This window comes from Aulonocara sp. 'chitande type north' Nkhata Bay, linkage group LG2 (genome assembly GCF_057382095.1).
Source record: "Aulonocara sp. 'chitande type north' Nkhata Bay isolate Kocher_YH1m ecotype deep benthic linkage group LG2, A_spYH_male_GT1.1, whole genome shotgun sequence".
Classification (NCBI taxonomy): Eukaryota; Metazoa; Chordata; class Actinopteri; order Cichliformes; family Cichlidae; genus Aulonocara; species Aulonocara sp. 'chitande type north' Nkhata Bay.
This window is the reverse complement of record NC_141345.1, coordinates 36,880,189-36,901,907: the sequence shown is the minus strand read 5'-3', so window position 1 is coordinate 36,901,907 and position 21,719 is coordinate 36,880,189. Positions and strand designations below refer to the sequence as shown.

Here is a 21,719-nt window from a genome sequence, read left to right as displayed (position 1 = left end):
TTATTGTTTTTTAAAAATCTATTAGTTTTCCTTTAGCTGCAGGAGTGTGGCACTGAAATAAGGTGCACTAAAGAAAGATCTACTTCTTTCAGCTCTTGGTGAGCTGAAGGATGGCTTCATCTACTGGCCACTGGATGCTTTCAAGTGGCCTGAAAGGAAGTGCCTGATTCTAGAGGAGATCCTAATCATCCTTTGTCTGCAGGAAGTGCATTACTACTGTCACACTTTAGTAGCTGGAGCCCCATAGGCTGGTGTAGGACGCAGCATGGAGGTATGGACCATAGGGGGAGGGAATACATTGTGCATCCTCAAACAGCATCTTGAGTGAGATATTTGCCTGCTTTTTGCCATGTTTGTGGACTTTGTTTGTCATAATAAAAAGTGAATTTGACTGCCAAGACTAATAAACACTCTAATCTTTACGCTCCATTCTATCCATTTTCTGCTGCTTATCCAGAGCCAGGTCACAGGGGCAGCAGCCTAAGCAGAGAGGCCCAGGCCTCCCTCCCTCTCCCCAGTCACCTCCTCTAGCTTATCTGGGGAACACCAAGGCGTTCTCAGGCCAGCCAAGAGATCTAATGTCTCCAGCATGTCCTGGGTCTGCACCGGGGTCTCGCCTAGGAGGATCCTTGTCAGGTGCCCGAACCACTTTAACTGGCTCATTTCAACGTGGAGGAGTAGCAGCTCTACTTTTAGGCCCTCCTAAAAGTAGAGCTGCTATTGGGCTATTTCCTAGGTAAACTAATAGGAGTCATGTTATACTTTGTGCACAGACACTGAACTGAATCTGTAGGGTGAGCAGGAGCATTTTTCTGTGGACCTGGTGTCCATCAGAGCTTTTTAATAAACCACTAAGCTACTGTTCAGATGGTTAAATGAACCCACTCCAGACATTCTGAATTAACATTTGTTTTATACATATTTCAGTAAAATCTACTTCAATACACTGAGAGTACAAGAAAAAAATCATAATATACTTCTGCGGAGCACACAATCAGTTCTTTTTTCTGGATGCAGATATCCTTGACCCCCACTCTAGGGACAGTAAAAAAAAAAGAGGATAACAGTGGGAAATAGTGACAGTCCTGTTGAGTTCAGGAGAGCTCTGCAGACGACCCATGAAAGCCTGAAACAAGCGCCAGTTTCAGTCATTGTGAATGTGTCTAAAGCAATGCCCCACTTACTCTGCCATTTAAGTTTTACAGTCTTAAAGTCTGTAACCCAAATGTGAAAGGGGCTACAGAGGAATTCAAACTACATGTGTACTGATACATACTCGTCGAGTATCAAAAATCCTTTTTAAGCTTCCGTTTACAATAAAGTCCTGCTAGCCTCTTATGTTAGCTTTGATTACAAAAACAACTTGTCATTTACGATCTAAGGCCGCCCACGTTTCTGAGCTGCGAACCATCGATGTGTATGTCTAACAGTCCCTTTCGTCCTCTGCGCGGCTTCAGCAGCCAGATAGTCAAAGTGTCTCCTTAGAGACCAGCGTCGGTCGGACGGTCTAAGCCAATAAGGGAGAAGCTCAGTTATGTGTCAGGAGGAGGTGGTGTGGGATGTTCCCTGCACTTCCTCAGTAGTGTCCACAGTCACTTTCTGTACATCCCTCTCCACACCAAACCCCCTCGGGGACCCTGGCTCTCAGGATGATAGTTTTTCCACTGACACTGCCGGCGAGCTGGAGGTGGGCAGGGCCTCTGCTGCCACGTCTGATTGTACTGCGTCACGCTTTGGGGGCTGAATGGGGCTTTTGGTGGGGGCTAAGTGAGACTGGACAGACATCTGTGGCAGCGCCTGAGCCATTGTGGCTGGTTTGGCCAGGATGAGCTGCGGTTTGATGGCGGCCTGCGCTAGCTGTGCAGTGACAGGTTTGGCCTGGATGAGTTGCGTGACCTGGCCTGATGGGTTGGCCTGCATGAGCGTTGCCAGCTGGTTGGCTGGGATTGTGATGATGGTGATCTTCTCTCCTGCTTTTGTCCCAGCAGGAAGCATGGTGGGCAGTGCCTGGATCACAAGTTTAGGGACAGTGCTAGCAGAGGTGCTCGCTACAGTCACTGGGACTCCTGTGGTAGTTGTGAGGATGGGTGGAGAGTTTAACGCCATTTGACCTAGCGAGTTGGTCATGACCACTGGCATAGCTCGGATGGGCCTGCAGGGATAGACAAGCAAAAGAGTAAACACTGAATACATAAATAAATAAAATCACCACACATACACAACATGTCAGGATCCACACTAAATGTGCTCAATGCTGATCATATAAACTTGAAGCATGTGATCCTCAGTGCACCACATCCAAACAGATCATTTCTCCTGTATAAGACCAGAGGTTCATGATCTGATCAAACAGCACAAGGTTTCCCCTAAAACAGTCTTTGACAGTTTTGTAGAGCAGTAGTGAAAATTAGCCTTAATGTATGTATTTGTTTAGAGTCGGACAATCACATCCTACAGGGCACAGGAAGACTAAATGAGCACATGTCTGTCTGACCTGGTGGTGGTGTTGCTGGGGATGACAGTGACGTAGGTCTGCTGAGGCTGGGAGGTGGTGAGAGACGTAGCGCCCAGGGTGGCCTGGCCCTGCTGGCGAGCCAGATTCTGACTGGACACCACGGTCTCGCTGTCCTCCACTTCCTCTGCCTCCTCGTGATCATCGATCACTCGAATGTTTTTGGGCATGTCTTTAAATTGGTAGGCCAGCCGCTGACCCTCAACTTTGGCAAGGATGCCACGCTGGTAGTAATACCTATACAGAAACAACACATGGAGTATGAACTCTCCAGAACATCAGGATAGGCGGTCAAAACTCATGTCAGAGAGTAAAAACATAAACTACTTTCCCTCTGAGTTCATAAAATAATTGTGAGTCATTATTTGGTCTTTCTGTCTGTTTGCGTCTGATGTGTCTTTAATCATCGTGTCCTGGTAAATCCCGATTGCAGACTGTGATGTGCTCATGGAGCAAAACAGCTCACCTTAGGGCCCGGCCCATAGTCTCGTAGTTCATGTCAGGCTTGTTCTTGTGTTTACCCCACAGTTTAGAAACAGCCTTTGAATCAACAAGTTTGAAGATGCCCTTCTCTCTGTGCATCCACTTGATGTATCTGGGACACGTGTTCTTATCCTGCAGAAGCTCCAGCAGAAACTCCCAGAGGTAGGTGGTGTTACCTGTGGGGAGCACATGATACACGGACTTTCAACACTGAGGTCCTGAAAATGCAGAAAAGCAGTCAAGTTCAAAGACTAGTGCAGATTATTATTATTATTATTATTATTATTGGTGACGCCTGTCTCAGTCCCGTGTTTTTATTTTATTTTTATATTATTCAAAAGCAACCAAAGGAAATTCATTCAGCCGACCTCATTCAACATTTTTTGTTTCATTTGTTAAAAACAGCCAACATGACCCGGTGTAAAATCGATTTACCCGCCTTGATAAATGGCACTACGGCACCTGACTGTAAGCTTTTCCAACCTGATAGACCAGGCTGATAGATCGATGCAGTGACTGAACGACTCGTCTAGGAGGCCCAAACAGAACATCATAAAGATCTGCCTCTGATATTCACCAATAAGAAAGACACTTGTACGGTAAAGTGTTGATATCCTTTTTGCTATCCACATTACCCTACAAGTGATATATTTTGTACTTCTGTGGTATTTGACCACATTATTATGCTGGTAGAGCTAGCTCGAGCCACCCAGGCTGGTTTGGGTAAAGCTGGTATGTTTCTCATTCTTTCTTTAAATACAACAGCTTAAAGATTTTGAATGAATGCTGATGAAATGTGTAGGGAATGTGGAGTGTGGTCATGCATGCACCTTTGACCTCTTCAAGGTAGAATAAGGTGAAAAGGTCTTAAAATTCTCCTTCCTTTGCAGCGCTTAGGGAAAGATCCTGGTACATGGGAAATTACATTTTTCACCCAAACGTCACATCTGACCTGCAACCTTACTTTTACATTTCAAATTGACCCAAAATGCATTTTTGTTTTTACTACAAACCTGGTGATGTACATGAAAATAACAAGCTGCCTCGGTGAAGGGTTTGTAGTTGCTACAGTGGATGGGATATGTGTGCTTAGTCGTAGTGCCTGTGTTTCACCAACTCAGCCATAAAGTGGCAGGCCACGTAAAATCAAAGAAGTGCTGTCAGCAGATGCTGAGGTGCCAACTTCCTGGATAGTCGATCGCTACAGAGCTCAAATTTCATATGACCTTTAGACTGGCTCGAGAACAGTGAATAGCGAGCTTCATGGAATGGGTTACTATGGCCAAACAGCTGCATCCAAGCTTACATCACCAAGAACAATGAAGTGTTGGATGTGAAGTACGGACTACAGAACGCCGGTCCATGTATGCGTTCCCTGCTAGCATCTTGCACCCTGCTGCAATGACTGCCTCAGCTTACCGAATGCCGTTGATGCGTTTTGTCCTTTAAGAAAAATTTATCACAAAATTGTTTCACAAAAAGTTTCGCATTACTGTTAAAATCCGGCCCAGAGTTACTAAAACTGTTGTTACTACATCTGCAGACTTTGTGACATCACGTTGAATTGATAACAGAGTGTAACTTAACAATATAGAAGTAATTTCTACTTGACGAATGATCTGATAAGCCAGAACATTAATTTATGTCAGCTCAGTAAGAGAAACAGTTTCCAGGCAGCGCTGCGTTCATGAAAACTCAGACATCTGAGGTAACTGTGAGAGCATGTGCTCGCCTCCTTGAAACAAACTGAATGTTTCAACAGAAACAAAAATAACTGAATATCAAATATGTAACCTTAAATTTATGGTCTTCACATAGTGTAGACTGCTGTTTTTGGTAGTCTTCTAATGTCCCATTTTTGTGAAGACACCATGAGGATGCTTCAGTAGTTTTCTCACATTTCCAAAGACCCAGGCCAACCAGCTGATAACAGCTACACACCCACGGACATCTATCACGTTAACACTGGTCGAACGCTGGTCAGTGTAAATGTCTGAATGGTCAAACTGAGTGTAAAGTTTTATTTATTTTATATTTTCAAAACTTAAGTTGTTATCCTTTAATGGGTGAAGAGGTTTTCATGAAAGTTATCAAAATAATGTGTAATATAATTCAGTTTGATTTATATAGCCTCAAATCAACACAGTGGGCTGTGAAAAGAATCCAAGGTTGTTGTTTTTTTTAAAGCACCATCTCTTGGTCACACTCTGCAACTGAGTGAAAGGGGCGTGTTTATAGTGGAAACTACCAAAGGTTAAATGGGGGGGCTCTAATCGGCTGATGTCAGCTGATGGCTGAAGTGGCAGTTTTCAGTGGTTGTATCTGTACTACAGATGTGTCACATAACGTATTTTTTCCTATATTTACTTTTTGCTCTTGCACATCCGGCCAATGAGCAGACTGAACATTGTCACATGGTTTTTAGTCACATTTTGATTTGCTTGGAGTCACATTTTTCTCCAAACCACAGGGAAAAACTTACACACTCATCAACTGGTTTGGACCAGAGCACTTTACTGGAAAAAGATGGTCCTTCATCAAAACACCCGATCAACAAACTCTGACATGAAGAAAAGTGAAGCATGTAGGTGCTTGCATACACCTTGGCTTTACACAGCAAAAATCTACAGTAAAGCTAAAGGAGTTAAAATATGCAGATGGACTGTTAGCATAGCTTTATACCATGTTTAACTGGTGAGAGCTCCTGTTGGGTTTAGGTCAGCAACAGAACCCCCCCCCCCCCCAAAAAAAAAACAAACAAACAAAGGGAACTCCAACCTCTTCTAGAATATTACATTTTTTTCAATTCAATTATATTTACACAGCGCCAAATCACAACAACAGTCGCCTCAAGGCGCTGTGTATTGTACGGTCGACCCTACAATAATACATACAGAGAAAAACCAACAATCATATGACCCCCTATGAGCAGCACTTTGGCGACAGTAGGAAGGAAAAACTCCCTTTTAACAGGAAGAAACCTCCGACAGAACCAGGCTCAGGGAGGGGCGGGGCCATCTGCTGTGATTGGTTGGGGTGAGAGAAATATCTGTTTTCTGCAGAGCCCTATTACACTCACTGTCTCCACTCAATCAACCTTTGTCTGCTGTGACGTGCCTGGGAATACCGTAATTATCCTAATATCACTAAAAAGACCAGAGTCGCTGCTTTTAGGAAGCCCTGAAATTCTGTCAATTGAGCAAATGGTACCAGAGTTACAGGTTTTACAGATGTTCAAAAGTGCAAAGTGCCTGTCTGGTAACAGGTTAGGCTTTAGCCGGTTACATTTGGCAGCGTGCTGAAGTTGGCAGCTAACCCATTAGCTATTACTACCTTGATGAACATTTACACCATCAGAATGTTATTAAATGTGCATGTATAAGGTTACAACAACACATACTCGTTCACTAGCACAAATAAACACAGACAGCTTACCCAGGAGATAAAATACTGTCACAACTATTTTTTCTTTTGCCTTCCACTAACATTTAATCGGTAGCTGCAGCTCCCTTTAAGTAAGACAAATATGCAAAAATCATAAAGTGGGAAAATACTGTATCTGGGTTATATCCAGTCATTCTAGGCTAGCAGCTAACAGAGACAGGAGCTGTCTACAGGCAGAGAGCAGCTACAGACCTTTTCCCTCTCTTGGCCTCTTCTTGATGCCCAGATCGAAGGAGCCGTTGGAAGAAGGCTGGTGTGTCTTAGCCTTACGTCCACCTGTACAAACCCACACATAGATCGAGCTTATTCTTCTGCCACATTGTCTGTTGAGCTGATTGACTTTTCATACTTTATGTTACCTTACTCCACTCATAAGTTGGAACAAATCTTGGCATACGGCAGCTTTCAGAGGAAGTTGTCTTTACTGAACTACCTCGTTTGTACTAACACAGCTTCATGCTTTAACTAGAGAGCTGCCTACTGTTGCTTTACAGTTGTACAGCTTTAGAATGAAAAACTGAACATCAGCAAACAAAATAAAAGGTGACAACAGGTGAGCTGTGCTGACACTGACCTCCTCTCTTCTTCTTGGCTACAGGTTCACAGCCAGGAGGGATGGGGAAGCTCTCTTCCTCCATGGGTCCACACTCTGTAGACACCTCCACCACCGTTTCCATCATCACATCATCTGCTGAGGGAACACAAAACAACACTATTCTCCTTCTGCTGCATCATGAAGTGAGACAGACATGAAGACTTTCAGACTGTGTACAACAATAAATCTGGCCTCACATTCTCATAAGATTCTTCAATATCTTCGATATCCAACATCCACAATGACGGCGAAACAACTAGTAGCTCAGTGTTCCAACATTCGAAAGAAGGGACTGCTCTCACAGCTAGAGATTGACGAGGTACAACACAAATGCTATGGCAAGGAGGAGTCAGGACGCCAGGTCAGGGGGGAGATATCATCACCCCCACCCGAGATTGGGTACATAGCCCCAAGTGCGATAGGAGAAGGATCGTTGAGTGCGAGAGGAACTGACCTGAAAGATAGGATCATGGCCAAGCTTGAAACCTGGATCCCCCGTAGCCGGTTACCAAGATTACGTGAAGTACCCTCAGAAGGTCTGCTAGATGATGTTAATGCAGCACTACGGACGATACCTACAACCACGATTACAGACACTAACAAGCTGATCTACAATACGGCAGCAGTGATCAGTGAGATGCTTGGCTACAAGTTGAACAGCCACAAGGGGCAGTACCCTCCATGGAGAAGGAGGCTAGAGGGCAAGATCAAAGTAGCACGGAGGGAGGTTAGCCAACTAACAGAGTTGCAGAAAGGTGCGACAAATAAGGTGCATAAGAAATACAGCAAGCTGTCCATACCTGAGGCCTTGGAAACTTGAGGAGGTACACCAGAGAGATAGAAGGCAGGAGACTAAACCAGCTGTTCTCCACAGAACCAGCAAAGGTGTACTCTCAGTGGCAGGGGAACAATATGAGAACAGCACCACCAAGGCTGGAGACGGAGCAATACTGGAAGAGCATATGGGAGAAGGATGCAACCCATAACGGCAATGCTCAGTGGCTAGTGGATCTGAGGGCAGACCACAGCGACCTCCCTGAACAGGGTCCAGTAACCATCACAGTGGCAGATATCCAAGAAAGGGTCTCCAGTATGAAGAGTTGGACAGCACCAGGGCCCGACATGGTTCACACCTACTGGCTGAAGAAGCTGACTGCACTCCACGAGCGTCTGGCAGCACAAATGAACCAGCTGCTAGTTAACGAGAGACACCCGAATGGCTAACTGAAGGCCGGACGGTCCTGATCCCCAAGGACCCCAAGAAGGGACCGGTCCCCTCCAACTACCGACCAATAACCTGCCTCAGTACTACATGGAAGCTCCTGTCAGGCATCATATCGGCTAAGATGAACAGGCACATGGGCCAATACATGAGCGGGACACAGAAAGGAATTGGCAAGAATACCAGAGGCGCAAAACACCAGCTACTGGTAGACAGAACAATCAGCCGAGACTGCAAGACCAGACTGACCAACCTGTGCACTGCCTGGATTGATTACAAGAAGGCCTATGACTCAATGCCCCACAGCTGGATACTGGAATGCCTAGAATTGTACAAGATCAATGGGACCCTAAGAGCCTTCATCAGGAACTCAATGGGGATGTGGCGTACAACACTAGAGGCCAACTCCAAGCCCATAGCACAAGTCACCATCAAGTGCGGGATCTACCAAGGAGATGCTCTGTCCCCACTGCTGTTCTGCATAGGCCTGAACCCCCTCAGTGAGATCATTAACAAGACTGGCTACGGATACCGACTACGGAACGGAGCAGTTGTCAGCCACCTCCTGTACATGGATGACATCAAGCTGTATGCCAAGAGTGAACGAGACATCGATTCACTGATCCACACTACCAGGCTATACAGCAATGACATTGGAATGTCGTTCGGACTGGAGAAGTGTAGTCGGATGGTAACAAAGAGAGGGAAGGTAGTCAGAACTGAGGGGATTGAACTACCAGAAGGCAACATCGCAGACATAGAGGACAGTTACAAGTACCTGGGGATCCCACAGGCAAATGGGAACCATGAAGAGGCCGCTAGAAAAGCTGCAACCACCAAGTACCTGCAGAGGGTCAGGCAAGTCCTAAGGAGTCAGCTGAATGGTAAGAACAAGATCCGGGCCATCAACACGTACGCCCTGCCCGTGATCAGGTACCCTGCTGGGGTAATAGGCTGGCCAAAGGAGGAGATAGAAGCCACTGACATAAAGACAAGAAAGCTCCTTACCATGCATGGAGGGTTTCACCCCAAGTCCAGCACCCTGAGGCTGTACGCTAAGCGGAAGGAAGGGGGCCGGGGACTGGTGAGTGTCAGCACCACAGTCCAGGATGAGACAAGGAACATCCAAGAATACATTGGGAAGATGGCCCCAACTGACCGAGTGCTCAGTGAATACCTCAGGCAGCAGAAACCCAAGAAAGAGGAGTGAGACGAGGAACCATCATGGAAGGACAGGCCCCTGCACGGTATGTACCACCGGCAGATAGAGGAGGTGGCTGATATCCAGAAATCCTACCAGTGGCTGGACAAAGCTGGACTGAAAGACAGCACAGAGGCACTAATCATGGCAGCACAAGAACAAGCTCTGAGCACAAGATCCATAGAGGCTGGGGTCTATCACACCAGGCAAGACCCCAGGTGCAGGCTGTGTAAAGATGCCCCAGAGACAATCCAGCACATAACAGCAGGGTGCAAGATGCTAGCAGGCAGGGCATACATGGAACGCCATAACCAAGTGGCCGGCATAGTGTACAGGAACATCTGTGCCAAGTATAATCTGGAAGTCCCGAGGTCAAAATGAGAGATGCCCCCAAGGGTGGTGGAGAATGACCGAGCTAAGATCCTGTGGGACTTCCAGATACAGACGGACAAAATGGTGGTGGCTAACCAACCGGACATAGTGGTGGTAGACAAACAGAAGCAGACGGCTGTAGTGATCGATGTAGCGGTTCAAATGACAGCAATATCAGGAAGAAGGAACACGAGAAGCTGGAGAAATACCAAGGGCTCAGAGAAGAGCTCGAGAGGATGTGGAGGGTGAAGGTAACGGTGGTCCCCGTGGTAATTGGAGCACTAGGTGCGGTGACTCCCAAGCTAGGCGAGTGGCTCCAGCAGATCCCGGGAACAACATCGGAGATCTCTGTCCAGAAGAGCGCAGTCCTGGGAACAGCTAAGATACTGCGCAGGACCCTCAAGCTCCCAGGCCTCTGGTAGAGGACCCGAGCTTGAAGGATAAACCGCCCGCAGGGGCGTGCTGGGTGTTTATATATATGCTCATCAGAAGGTTATTTGTTTGATCCCCCCCTCTGCATGCCAAATATCCTTGGGCAAGATGCTAACCCCAAGTTGCTCTTCGATGCATCCATCGTACTATGAATGTGTGTGTGGAAAAGTTAAACAGAAAGTACTTAGAACAAGTGCTTGTATGGGAAGTTGTGTAAAGCTCTTTGAGTAGAAAAACGCTATATAACAACCAGTCCATTTACCAAAGCATCGCTATATCACTGATATCATGATATGAAACTTTTATGTTGATTAAACATTTATCCCTGTATTGTTGCACACAATCCGATATGGCACCACCCTCATGGACACTGCAGGTAAGTTGCATAAGTCACACATGTAGTGCTTTGTGTGACACAGATTCTGTCATTCATCAGCCTGTTTACCTGTGCTGCGTTCACTGTGCATTCCTCCGGGAGACTCCATGTGCAGAAGCGCTTCAGCGGCTTCAAACGTTTTGTCAAAACACACCATGTCGTGACCTGACATCTCCACTGCAGAGAGAAACCGACTGTCAGTACATACACCTCTGCTAGAAACAGGCTGGGAGCAGCCCTATCATTTTAAATAACTACAGAAATTTCATCTTGGACAAGAAAAAAAAACCACAAAAGGGGAAATAAAACCCAAACAAACAACATAACCTCAACTAATATGAAGTGTTACTTCCTTGCTTTGGGGCTGTGCAAGCTGTCTGTTCCTTCTTTCCCATTTCCTGCAATCTGACTAAAAGACTTGGGCATCATTCCTGCCAGCAGAGGGCAGTCTACAACAACACAAGCTCAACTTTCTGGTAAGCAAATGGGTTTGTACTACCAGGTTTGTTTATACAGGATCAAATTACAACATAAATCATGGCACTTTATACTGAAAGGTATAAAGTAACCAGATAATCTAAAGTATTTGGGGGAAAACATTTCAAAAATAAAACAAATAAAACAAGCACTTTGTGATGGTGGGAGGGAAAATGTCCCATTAAACAGGAAGAAAGCTCCAGCAGAGCCAGATTCACTGTGGGGCAACCACCTGCCATGACTGGACGGGGAGGAAGACAGATGTACTGAGTAGAGAAACACTCAGTGCATCACAGTGTATCAAAGGAAGGATAACTGAGGGGAATTCAGGGTTACCTGAACCACGTTAAAGCTCATAGATTTGTTTTTTTGCAGCCAACAAAAAGACAAAAAGTAAAACACAAACAAACCTGATTTCCTCCAGAGCAAGATAGTGATTTACTTTTGGAAGAAGTGAACCACTTCCGTGGTACAGAAAACCCAGTTTGCCACCTGGATAAGACTAAATCCTGCTTCACAGTACAGGCCTCTGATCTCTTACCAAGGCCAGAAAACGTGCAGGTTTCAGTTAGCTGAGCTTCAGTTCTATTTAATATCAAATAAATAATAAATACATAAGTAAATAAATGAAGTCTAAAAAGAATTTAGAAATAATGGATTAAGCTTCTTTTAACCTCCTACTTCAATCATGTACAGATTTCACACACAGAAAAACACGACATTTTTCTAGAGAAGCCATCACTCAGAGGACTCACCAGTCTCCGTCACCTCTGTGACCACCTCCTGCTCCTCAGCCACATCCTGCATCAGGTACGTCTCATCATCGTAGACCAACACCTGAGCAGAGTAGCACTCCTCCACCTGAGCGCTGGGCACCTCCTCTACAATTACTGCAGGACAGCCTTCCTCCTGCAGCACCACCCCCTCCTCCTCTTCCACCTCTTCCTCCATGATCACTGCATCCACTTCCTGCTGAACCACTTCTTCTTCCTCCTCCTCCTCAGCAGGCTGCTGCTCACAGTAGACACAGTTTGACAGATGAAAAAAGACTGTTTTTACTGCTTTTAGAGACTTTATTGCAACTGAAGACTGAATGCATGACGCCTGAGACACAGACTGTATCAGTTCACTTCTCTCTTCGTGACATGTGCACAGACTCTGGCTCCACATTAAACTGTACCAACCTCATCATCACTGCTGTTTTTGTTTAAACCTGGAGGGTTTTGATTCATACGCTGCTCCTAAATACGTTTGCATTGCACGTCTGTTTTAGTTGCAAATGTGGCTCACGTTTCCATGGAGACAGCGGCGCGCTACAGAGCTGTGCGTTAAAGAAGCATCGAAGCGAAGAATTTGAGGTTTTTTTAATATTCAAAATACTCGATGAATCGTTGCAGCCATAATATAGAATAGATTTTCTTAGCACCATAAAAATGAAGAGAACATAAACAGAATAAATCCACATAACCAAAACAATAAATCGTCTCCTGTTAGCAAAGCATATTTTTCAAACAGTGTTTGGAGTCCATCTTTAGCAGGCTGGCTGTTCTGATTTTCAGTTTTATGTAATTTCCATTTCATGGAGTGTGTTAATGTTTCTACAGCTTTCAAACAAGCTTTATTTGGATTTCATGAAGGACATAACAGCCTCAAGAGACACGAAACCTGAACCTTTCGAACAGCAGACTGAGCTCTCCTTTTGGCTAAATGTTACTTCTGATGCATATCCAGTCTCGCTTTTTTCTCCTCGATATTTCTTTACTCTTCTTGAATGCAGCATAGTTCCCTCCCAGCTGTTAACACAATGTTATGCTACTTGGCTGTTAGCATTACCAACCATGCTGTTAAGTGGTGTCATTTTGGAAATGTGTAGTTATTAGCTGAAGACGCTCAAACACAGCTGAGGTTCTATTTTACTTGCAGATCAGTGCTGAATTCACTGCACTGTTGTAGTGATTTGAACCATTTCTGGAAATCAAGTTAATCACTAAGCTCAAACAAATTATGCATGAAACGAAAAAGGTGTCATGTGTTGCTGAGTCACATGATCTGAGTTTTTCTAACAGACCGTGGGATAGAAAAACAAAAACCGGTTCATAAGGGAAACAATATATTAACAACCCCAAATAGGAACAAAAGTTCTGGCCAGCTCAGTCCCATTCCAGTTAACTCAGTTTAGTCACTCTGTTTTGGTAATCCATCCTAGTTTAGTTAATTGAATGTAAAATACTCCACTTTGGGTTTTCCGAATTAATCCACAAAGGGAAAACTAAATAAGGAAGTCAGAGGTTTGGCAAACAGAATCACAATGCAAAGCCAAGCCAGCAGCCAATCAGATCATCTGGCCAGAAGGATGTACAGCGCCGGAGCAAGGTTGGCTGTTCTGATAGCGTGGCACCCCATCTGAGCCATCTGACACAGGAGGACCAGAAATCGCCGGAGGTAAGTCGAAATACAGTTGTAGAGGCCAACTTCATACTTTGAATTTGCCGGCTAAAACACACTGACTGATAAAGCTCATAACAAAGGAGATAATGGCCTGAACACTCCTACTGCATCAAATCACAGTGCTCTAACTCGTCGACTGTCAGCAGAGTGTGGAGGTCAAACACAAACATAATTACATTATAAAACACACATTCAAAAATAACAAATATGGCCACAATGTTGATACAAGCATTTACCTGTTGGGGGTCCTCCACCACAGTCACATACTCCACTATGTTCCCACCACCATCTGACACCACCACAGAGGTCATCACTCATTCCTGCAAAAACAAAAACAAATTATTGCAATACTTCATGATACAATTGAGATTTTTTTTAATTTGTAACATTGCAATTACATATTGCGACTTATCAACTTTTTGAAATGCAAAGTTAAACTTTATCAATATCTATTTTACTGAATAAGATAAGGCTATTTGTTTTTTTGCTGCAAAATGACATTGTTAAGCATAATGACCACTGTCACTGAAACCTGCCATAAAGGATGGAGTTCTTCTGCAATTATAGGATTTTAGTTTGGCCACTACACACAATCTTTTCTTGGTAGTACAGCAATAACAGGGGGAATCAGTGAAAATCATGGGTTGGTGCCCACATACACAGAAACTCACATTTAACTATTACATTTGTTGTTGGCAACCTTCTTGTTTTATAGGATTATACCCAGAATACTAACAGCTGGCAGCCAGATGAGCCGTGTCCCCACGACTTGTCCTTATTATTAAAGACTCATTGAGACTGATGACAACATGTTGGCAATCTGTCTGTATTTATAACTCACACAGACGTTATTTGCAAGCTTTCAACAATCTCTCTGAGTGACTGCAGTCAGTCCAAGTCAAGCTGTGACTGTTTAAAAAAAGGTTGCCTCCTATCAGATGAGATGAGCCCTCTCGTTCAGAGTATTCCCAGAGTTCACTTAATAATATATCATATTTGGTGTCAATACAATATCAGCATACAAGATATCACGATAAGATACTGTACTGATGTTTTTCCCCCATCCTAAGTGTTTGCATCTGTACAGGGTTGGGATCATAAGAAGCCCACGCTGACCACAGCTCTCCTTTTAACATTGTGGTTATAAAGGATGAAATCTCTTTCATTAAACTGAATTTTGGTGATTTTCAGGGCTGCAACAGTTCAGAGTATCTGGGATTATTCGATCATAAAAATGATTTCTGGACAAATTCTTTGCTTCGATGCTTCGTTTAAGGCACAGCTCTGTAGCGCTTCAATGTCAACATGAACGCCAGCGTTTCACCCACATCTGCGACTAAAAGCAGACCTGCAGTACAAAAGCATTCATGAGCAGCGTGTGAATAAAACGTTTCACAACAGAAACACTGATAACAGTGATGATGACGCTGGCATAGTTTAACGTGGAGTCTGTTTACACGCCGCGGAGAGCAAAGAGGCGGAGCCGTTACCGACACGCTGAGCTCGGGTAGAGTGACAGAAAACAGCAGCGCTGTTCCTGTGATCACCATTAAAACTTTTACTGGGAAAAGCGAGCGGGAGTCCTTCATCGAAGCTTCCGCTCAACAAACTCCGACATGAAGAAAAGAAAAGCGAACTTTGCAGCTGTTCCAGCCACCGCGGTTTGTTTTACACAGCGAGAAATCTGCAGTAAGGCTCCAGAAGTAAGAGCTGTAATAACATATGCAGATGAGCTGCTGACTTAGTCTCAGACCGTGCTTGAATTATACAGCTTATAACTGACTTATTAATTGTGGATGGATTCATCTGCCTGATATTTATTTACCATTCAAACTGATAAATTAGTAATGTTTATGGTTGTGAGCAGCAGACAGTAGCAACCTAACTTAGCCTGAGCACTACAGCTCTATAAAGTCAAAACCTTCAAGTTGCTCAGTTTGTATGAGAAGCTTAAATGTTTAGCAGAAATTCGAGTTTCAACTTTATTTTACTTTTAAACGCAACTTTTAACATTTGGAGTTTTTTTCTGCCTGTGCACTGTTTACACAGCCAAGATCCAGAACACACACAGCTCCGAGGACAGGATAAACGAGTCGGTGCTGTGGGCTAACTTCCAATATGAGCACTTCACAACAGTAGCAGTCCAGAGTAGTAGCTGTGTCCGTCAGGTCTGACACGACCGGCTGGTGTGAGGAGATCAGACAATGACCGTTCACAGCACGCAGGCTGATGTTTACTTCCTGAGTAGGTTGGCGCCGCTATTAGTCACCGAGTCTTAAAGCTTCAACCTCTACAGCTAACCTGTTAGCTAATGCTTCTGCTGTTTCCAATAAAGACTCATCCATCTTACTTAATGTTGCTCGTAACTTTGTCCACGCGGCATTATTTGTGTGTAAAAACGTTTTCTTATTGCGTTATCACGACTGTTTAGCAGAAGCTAGCATTAAGGGGAGTTGTTGAGCAGTTAGCGCTATATAAGAACCAGTCCATTTAGCAGATAGCTAGCCAACATGAACATCGTTTTTATTATACATTTTATACCCGCGCTAGGTAAATTCTATAACAAATATGACATGTGCAGTGTGCACTGGTCGGTAGCAGAATCTGTTGACATGTTAATGCCTCGAGTTTTCTGTCCTTACCTTGTTTTGCTTTTGCTGATGAAAAGTCAGTTCCACGGCTAGCGCTAGCTGGGCCCAATGTTTGCTAAGTTAACCAAGGCCAAAACGCTTACTTCGCTTGCATAAAAAGATGTTTGCAGCGGGTCTTCGTTACTCGGAAATCGCTTCGCAGACGCCTATAAATGTTTTTCTTGAACACAAACCCCAAAGTTGTGTTTCCTTCGTGCTATCCTGTAGCTTTCCGGCGCGCCGCCTCTTCGCCACAACCGAGCCAGGTCAGGGCACGGTACGCCGTGACGTCAAGACGACGTTCTTCCTTGAAAAAAAAAACGCAAACAAACAAAAAGCACTAAAAAGCAGCGTGTGAGATTTTTTTTTAAAATCGTGATGGAGGACCAGTATTGCCGATACCTTAAACTTATAAAGGGAGCTTATACAGGGCAGAGCAGTGTGTCATCATTTAAGATAAAAAAAAAACATTAATTAGCAAATTCTGAATATATTTTAATACCAACTAAATAGATGTGTTTATTACTTCCCAAAATAATTAGTCAACACAATAAAACACCAAAACCAAGTTTTTTGGAATCTGGAACGTAAATGTGTCTGTCTTTAAAGCACTTTTGGTCGATTTCCGTTTTACATAAATAAAAGACACTTGAAAGTCAACAGAAAGGGTTCTTATATTCAGACATTTTTCATAGTTCATGTTTGTGGTATGGAGGGAAATATTTACTTGTGCTTCCTGATCTTGCTCTATGTCGTTTGTGGATAATTTGTGATGATTTGTATAGCAATAACAATTTGTTTTTAAGAGTGTCTTATAGAGTAGTTTGTCAGTGCAGCCGCATTTAAAATTAAGTGGTGTGCAAAAGAATGAGAGAAGAGAGTAGAATGAGTATACAACCAGGTAGTGATGGTGTGATAAGGCCCCGGGAGCTTTGCTTCACCAAAGGCAGCGCACACGAAGCGCCGTTTAACAGCTCAAGTGCTGACACCTGCTGGTCATTTGATGTTCAGCAGCCCTGCTGTTATATATGGATACGTACCAGTGGATCTGTAAACTAGGGATGGATATCGTCACTGACTTTTACAACTGATTCAATTCTGATTCTGAGTAGGATGAAGTTTACACTTTTTCTGTTCCTACCTCTTTATTTCAAATTCCATTATTTACAAGTCAGAATTCAATGTTGAAGGTGGCTGCGCGTGAAAGGAGTGGGACGTTCAGCGACTGCTCGGATTTTGGCAGGGTCTGTCTTCACCTGTCCCCCTGCCAGAATATAGAAAAGTGACGGATGGTGAATGGAACCCGCACTTCTCTGTTTTTACATACAGATGATTTTCCAGTAGCCACTCAAGCACAGTGTGAACATGGATTTGAGGCTCTTGGAGATCCTTGGACAAACACGAAAAGGTTTAGGAAGTCTCTGAGAATGTCATTCACTAGTGCCTGAAAAACTGCTGGTGCATTTATGAATGGGATGACCCAATGGTATATTAAAGCCTGTTTTCCATTCACCGCCCCCCTCTGATGTGGAATGGTGGGGGTTACACAGGTCCAGTTTTGTGAAGATGGTGGCGCTGTGGATGGGTTCAGAGTTTTTTCCAACCTGAGATGAGATCCAGCACGGATAGCTGTTGGACCAGTGAAGAAGAGATGACCGCGCCGGTCTTAAATGCAGCCATGCTGATTGTCACTTAATGAGAAATAGGTCAGTAAGAGTGTCCAAGGTCCTGCCCAGGGGTGGAACTGCATGGGAAAACACAGGAGGAGATGGAAACACAATGGCCGCTCACACAGAACTTAAAAACAAATACTACTGTGCTTAAGGAACACTCCTTAATAGATTTATTGTGACGCCCCGCAGTGGTTGAGGGGATGTGGCTTTTTGTGAATAGGACACTGCCTTTCCATATCACAGGTTTTCTTACCCAAACTGTCCTGGACAGTTTTTTCCTGTGATATTTCCGTCTTGTGAGCAGAGACTAAACCCTTTCTTGCTGTAATATCTGGCTTAAAGTGATCTGTTGGAGAATCGCCACAAGTGGGATATAAGAGTTTCATATTCAGTCTTTTCTTTCCTGTTTTGTTGTGAAGAAATGCCAGTTGTCAGACATATTTTTGCAAGAATGTTAGTCCCGTGGCAAAAGGTTGATTTGTGTCTCTTCAATGAGCAATAAGCTCAACTAATAATTCAGGAATTTAGAGGAGAAATATTTGTCTCTGTTTCATGGTAAACAACAGATCCTTTCAAATATGATCCAGTCTTAAATGATATTTTGGAAAAGACAGTCTTTGTAAAAGGCTGCAAATAATCTTTCACTTTGTTTTTTTAAATATTGACTATGCACATGTATATTTTGCCCACATAATTAGCAGTATGTGTAAACTTTTCTCAGTTAATAAATTGTCCTTGATTTATGCAGAAAACTTCTGCTGTGGAAACTGAAATAATTGTTTCTGCTCGAACCTACATTTATTCATGTTGTGATCGTTATTGATGGTTTCAAGTGTTTTGTGGCCAAGAACAGTCAGAAGATTAGTCAGCATATGAACCTTTTTAAGGAAACAGTTACATTTTGGGGGTATTTATACAATTAAAACTAGCATTGCACAGAGTGCATGTAGTGAAGTAAAACTTACTAGCCTCTCCCAATTCGAGTGAATAATTGTATCGTCGTCTGGTATAATGTAACACAAATATTTGTAGTCAGCCAAAATTCAATTTTTCAATTCAATTTTATTTACACAGCACCAAATCACAACAACAGTCACCTCAAGATGCTGTATATTGTACAGTAGACCCTACAATAATACATACAGAGAAAAACCCAACAATCATATGACCCCCTGTGAGCAGCACTTTGGCGACAGTGGGAAGGAAAAACTCCCTTTGGACAGGAAGAGATCACAAACAAAACATTTACAGACCACATTTTAATATCACTGTAATATTTAATTGACACACATATTTCACAAATCACCAGAAAAACTCTCAGTTCATCAAAAATGTTCCAGGTTAACTCTTTTTTTTTTTTTACGTCAACTGGTTAGATTTGCTTAAATATTTTACTCTCTGCTTTCCACATATTGCATATGCAGATTTATCAATTTGAGTATGTTGTTTTGTTTTGACCAGATTAAAGATCTCGCGGTAAAGGCTGCTATCTTCAGTTCATGCAAATAGATGTTCAAGTTATCTTCAGGTAACCATGAAAATGATGCTGATTAAAATATTTGTAATAAAGTTGTTTTCTTCTGCTACCACTGAGCAGCTGTTTGCTCAGTATAATGAAACATCTTTGCAAACACGGTAGAAAAAAATGCATTTTTCTTTCTGAGGTGTCTGTAGTGGAAGTAACACCCTGGATGTCGATTTGCAGGGCCTACAACTCCAATACAAGGAATCTGTTTTGGCTCTTTCCCATTCAGAGTTCAGCTGGAGTCGATGTGGATGAGGGGACTCGCCCAGTCCCAACTACCGTGAAACTGTCCAGGTGTCTGTCCTGGATAAGGAGAAACCTGAGTAGCCTTGTAGGTCAAACCTTATCAGTCCCACCTGTTCCCTGTTGATCTTTCCTGCGAGGAAAGATTAATGTATAATGGCCAGGGTAGCCTGTAAGAGCTCTTTGCACTAATAAAGAATAACACTCAGACTTTTACTGTTTCACAAAAGGGTAAAAAGTTAGTGTCCACAATTTAGACTTTAATTGCAAGAAATGTTTTCAAAGCAATTTAGCAGGAGCGCTGCAAAGCAAAATCAAACCAAATAGTAATACTCAAACTAATTAAAAAACATAATTCAATCAACTGAACAATAGATATCTATACAAGTGGGAAGAACCCAGAAACCCGCCTTTCACTGATGTCACATCTTCACACTTTGGTCATTCAGTCACGTTGCTGTCTGATCTCCACCCACACCTCCTCTGTCTTTCTACAGCCTCATCATGTTATTAGAATCACTATTATTCTACTTTCTGATTCATTATACTGGTTAACTTAAACATGTTTGTTATTTATATTCAACATGCCAGTATTGAGCACAATTAACCCTCAGTGAAACATAAGTTATGGTAACTGGTACACATTAGTGTTGGGTTAGACTTCAGTGTCTTTCTACCCCAGGTCGTCATAATTTTCAGATCAAACAAACTTAAATGTTAGACAAAGATAACACGAGTAAGCACAAAATGCACTTTCTAAATGAAGGTATTTATTATTAAGGGGAAAAAGATGTAAACCGACGTGGCCCTGTGTGAAAGAGTGATTGTCCCCTAAACCTAATAACTGGTTGGGCCACCTTTGCAGCCATCAACAGGTATGACATCACTGCCTATCGATCCATCAGTTCTCCTCAGGCTTGGCAGGACCCGACCTCCAGTGACGGCTTGGCAGGTCCCTCCCACTCGCTGACCTCCGGCCCAGGCTGAGGTGGGTGAGCTGCTGGTGGAAGGGGAGAAAGCTCAGCTCCCCAGCAGCGGCACCGCAGACCACGCCCCCACCACACGGTAATAAAAAACAAATACATAACAACATAACTATGGAAAGAAAAAAAATGAACCATGGTTGCTAGCATGGCTTAGTACAGATCGCTTCCAACTAGTGAAGTATGTTATTTTACACAATGGAACTACTTTCACCAGTTCAAAAAAATAAAATAAATCAGAGATCAGTTTAAACTATTGTACTCTACTCACCGATAAACCAACTCCAGCCCTCGGGAGCTACCGTCCCCCAGCTTTTAGATGCATCCTTGTTCCGACACACCTGAACCACATGATTGGCTTGTTACCAGGCCTTTGCCAAACTTGACGGCATGCTGAAGAGGTAATCCAAACATTTGATTCAGCTGTGTTGGAGTAGGGATGCATCTAAAAGCTGGGGGCAGTAGCTCTCGAGGGCTGGCGTTGGACGCCCCTGCTTTAGGTCATGAGCTCAGACAACCTACTAAACTGCTGCAGGGACATTTTTGTTTCCCTTCAAACTTTACACTGAAACAATCCCATGTTTGTTTTTAGGTTTGAATTCAAGAAGTGAATAAAATGTAGTCTTATCACCGTTATGTTGGCTAAATTCCTTCAAACTTTACACCTTTTACTTTCTAAGCTTCATTGTGTTCAGTGTTTTTCTAAGAACGAATGCAGCTCAGGCAGACGTTCAAAACCAAAACTACACTGTATGAGAGTGCTGCTGGGAGTAGCATCTAAACAAACTCAATATGTACAAAATGACTGTGAGTCAAGTACGTTCACATGATAAATGTTTTTATTTACACGTAATCCACGTTGAGAAATGGGGACGAGACAAACCAGAAAGAAGCAGACCAACACCAACAACCTCCTGGACAGGAAAAGAGACAATTAGATATATCATCACACTGCACAACACTAGTGGTGCAACGGATCAAAAGCCTCACGGTTCGGTTCGGCAAAAAAAGACAAAAATTGAACATTTAATTATTTACTTATTGAAGTTTTTTTTGCCTGTTAAAAACATTCAACTCAACACTCATTCCACACAACTATTAAA

At 43.4% G+C, this 21,719-nt stretch overlaps 2 protein-coding genes across 3 annotated transcripts in view; both read right to left on the bottom strand.

The window, feature by feature from the left end:
* Positions 1 to 893: 893 nt before the first annotated feature.
* On the bottom strand, positions 894 to 16,504 carry elf2a (E74-like factor 2a (ets domain transcription factor)). Of its 2 annotated transcripts, none has more exons than XM_086261539.1 (9): positions 16,205 to 16,504; positions 13,799 to 13,882; positions 11,870 to 12,125; positions 10,707 to 10,814; positions 7,014 to 7,127; positions 6,632 to 6,715; positions 2,979 to 3,171; positions 2,495 to 2,749; positions 894 to 2,152 (listed from the first exon to the last, which is right to left on the bottom strand). In XM_086261539.1, the coding sequence occupies exons 2-9, from the start codon at positions 13,871 to 13,873 to the stop codon at positions 1,645 to 1,647; spliced, it is 1,593 nt and encodes a 530-aa protein (XP_086117665.1). In that variant the 5' UTR covers positions 13,874 to 13,882; positions 16,205 to 16,504; the 3' UTR covers positions 894 to 1,644. The 2 variants fall into 2 exon arrangements, with proteins under 2 accessions (XP_086117665.1, XP_086117655.1); XM_086261529.1 differs by having other exon boundaries at positions 7,014 to 7,130; positions 16,205 to 16,502.
* Positions 16,505 to 18,908: 2,404 nt separating this feature from the next.
* ndufc1 (NADH:ubiquinone oxidoreductase subunit C1) overlaps positions 18,909 to 21,719 on the bottom strand; it is a 7,048-nt gene continuing 4,237 nt past the window's right edge. Inside the window, exon 5 of the mRNA XM_086261516.1 lies at positions 18,909 to 21,530. The gene's annotated coding sequence lies outside the window, so the exon portion shown is untranslated. The remainder of the gene's footprint in view (positions 21,531 to 21,719) is intronic.

What these genes read in the sequence shown, in the direction of transcription:
- elf2a (XM_086261529.1), bottom strand. Translation starts at nt 13,873, where the DNA reads ATGACCTCTGTGGTGGTGTCAGATGGTGGTGGGAACATAGTGGAGTAT. An exon ending in GCACAGTGAACGCAGCACAG is followed by an intron (nt 7,131 to 10,706) that starts GTAAACAGGCTG and finishes GTGTTCCCTCAG; the next exon opens with CAGATGATGTGATGATGGAA. An exon ending in GAGGCCAAGAGAGGGAAAAG is followed by an intron (nt 3,172 to 6,631) that starts GTCTGTAGCTGC and finishes TGCTCCCCACAG; the next exon opens with GTAACACCACCTACCTCTGG.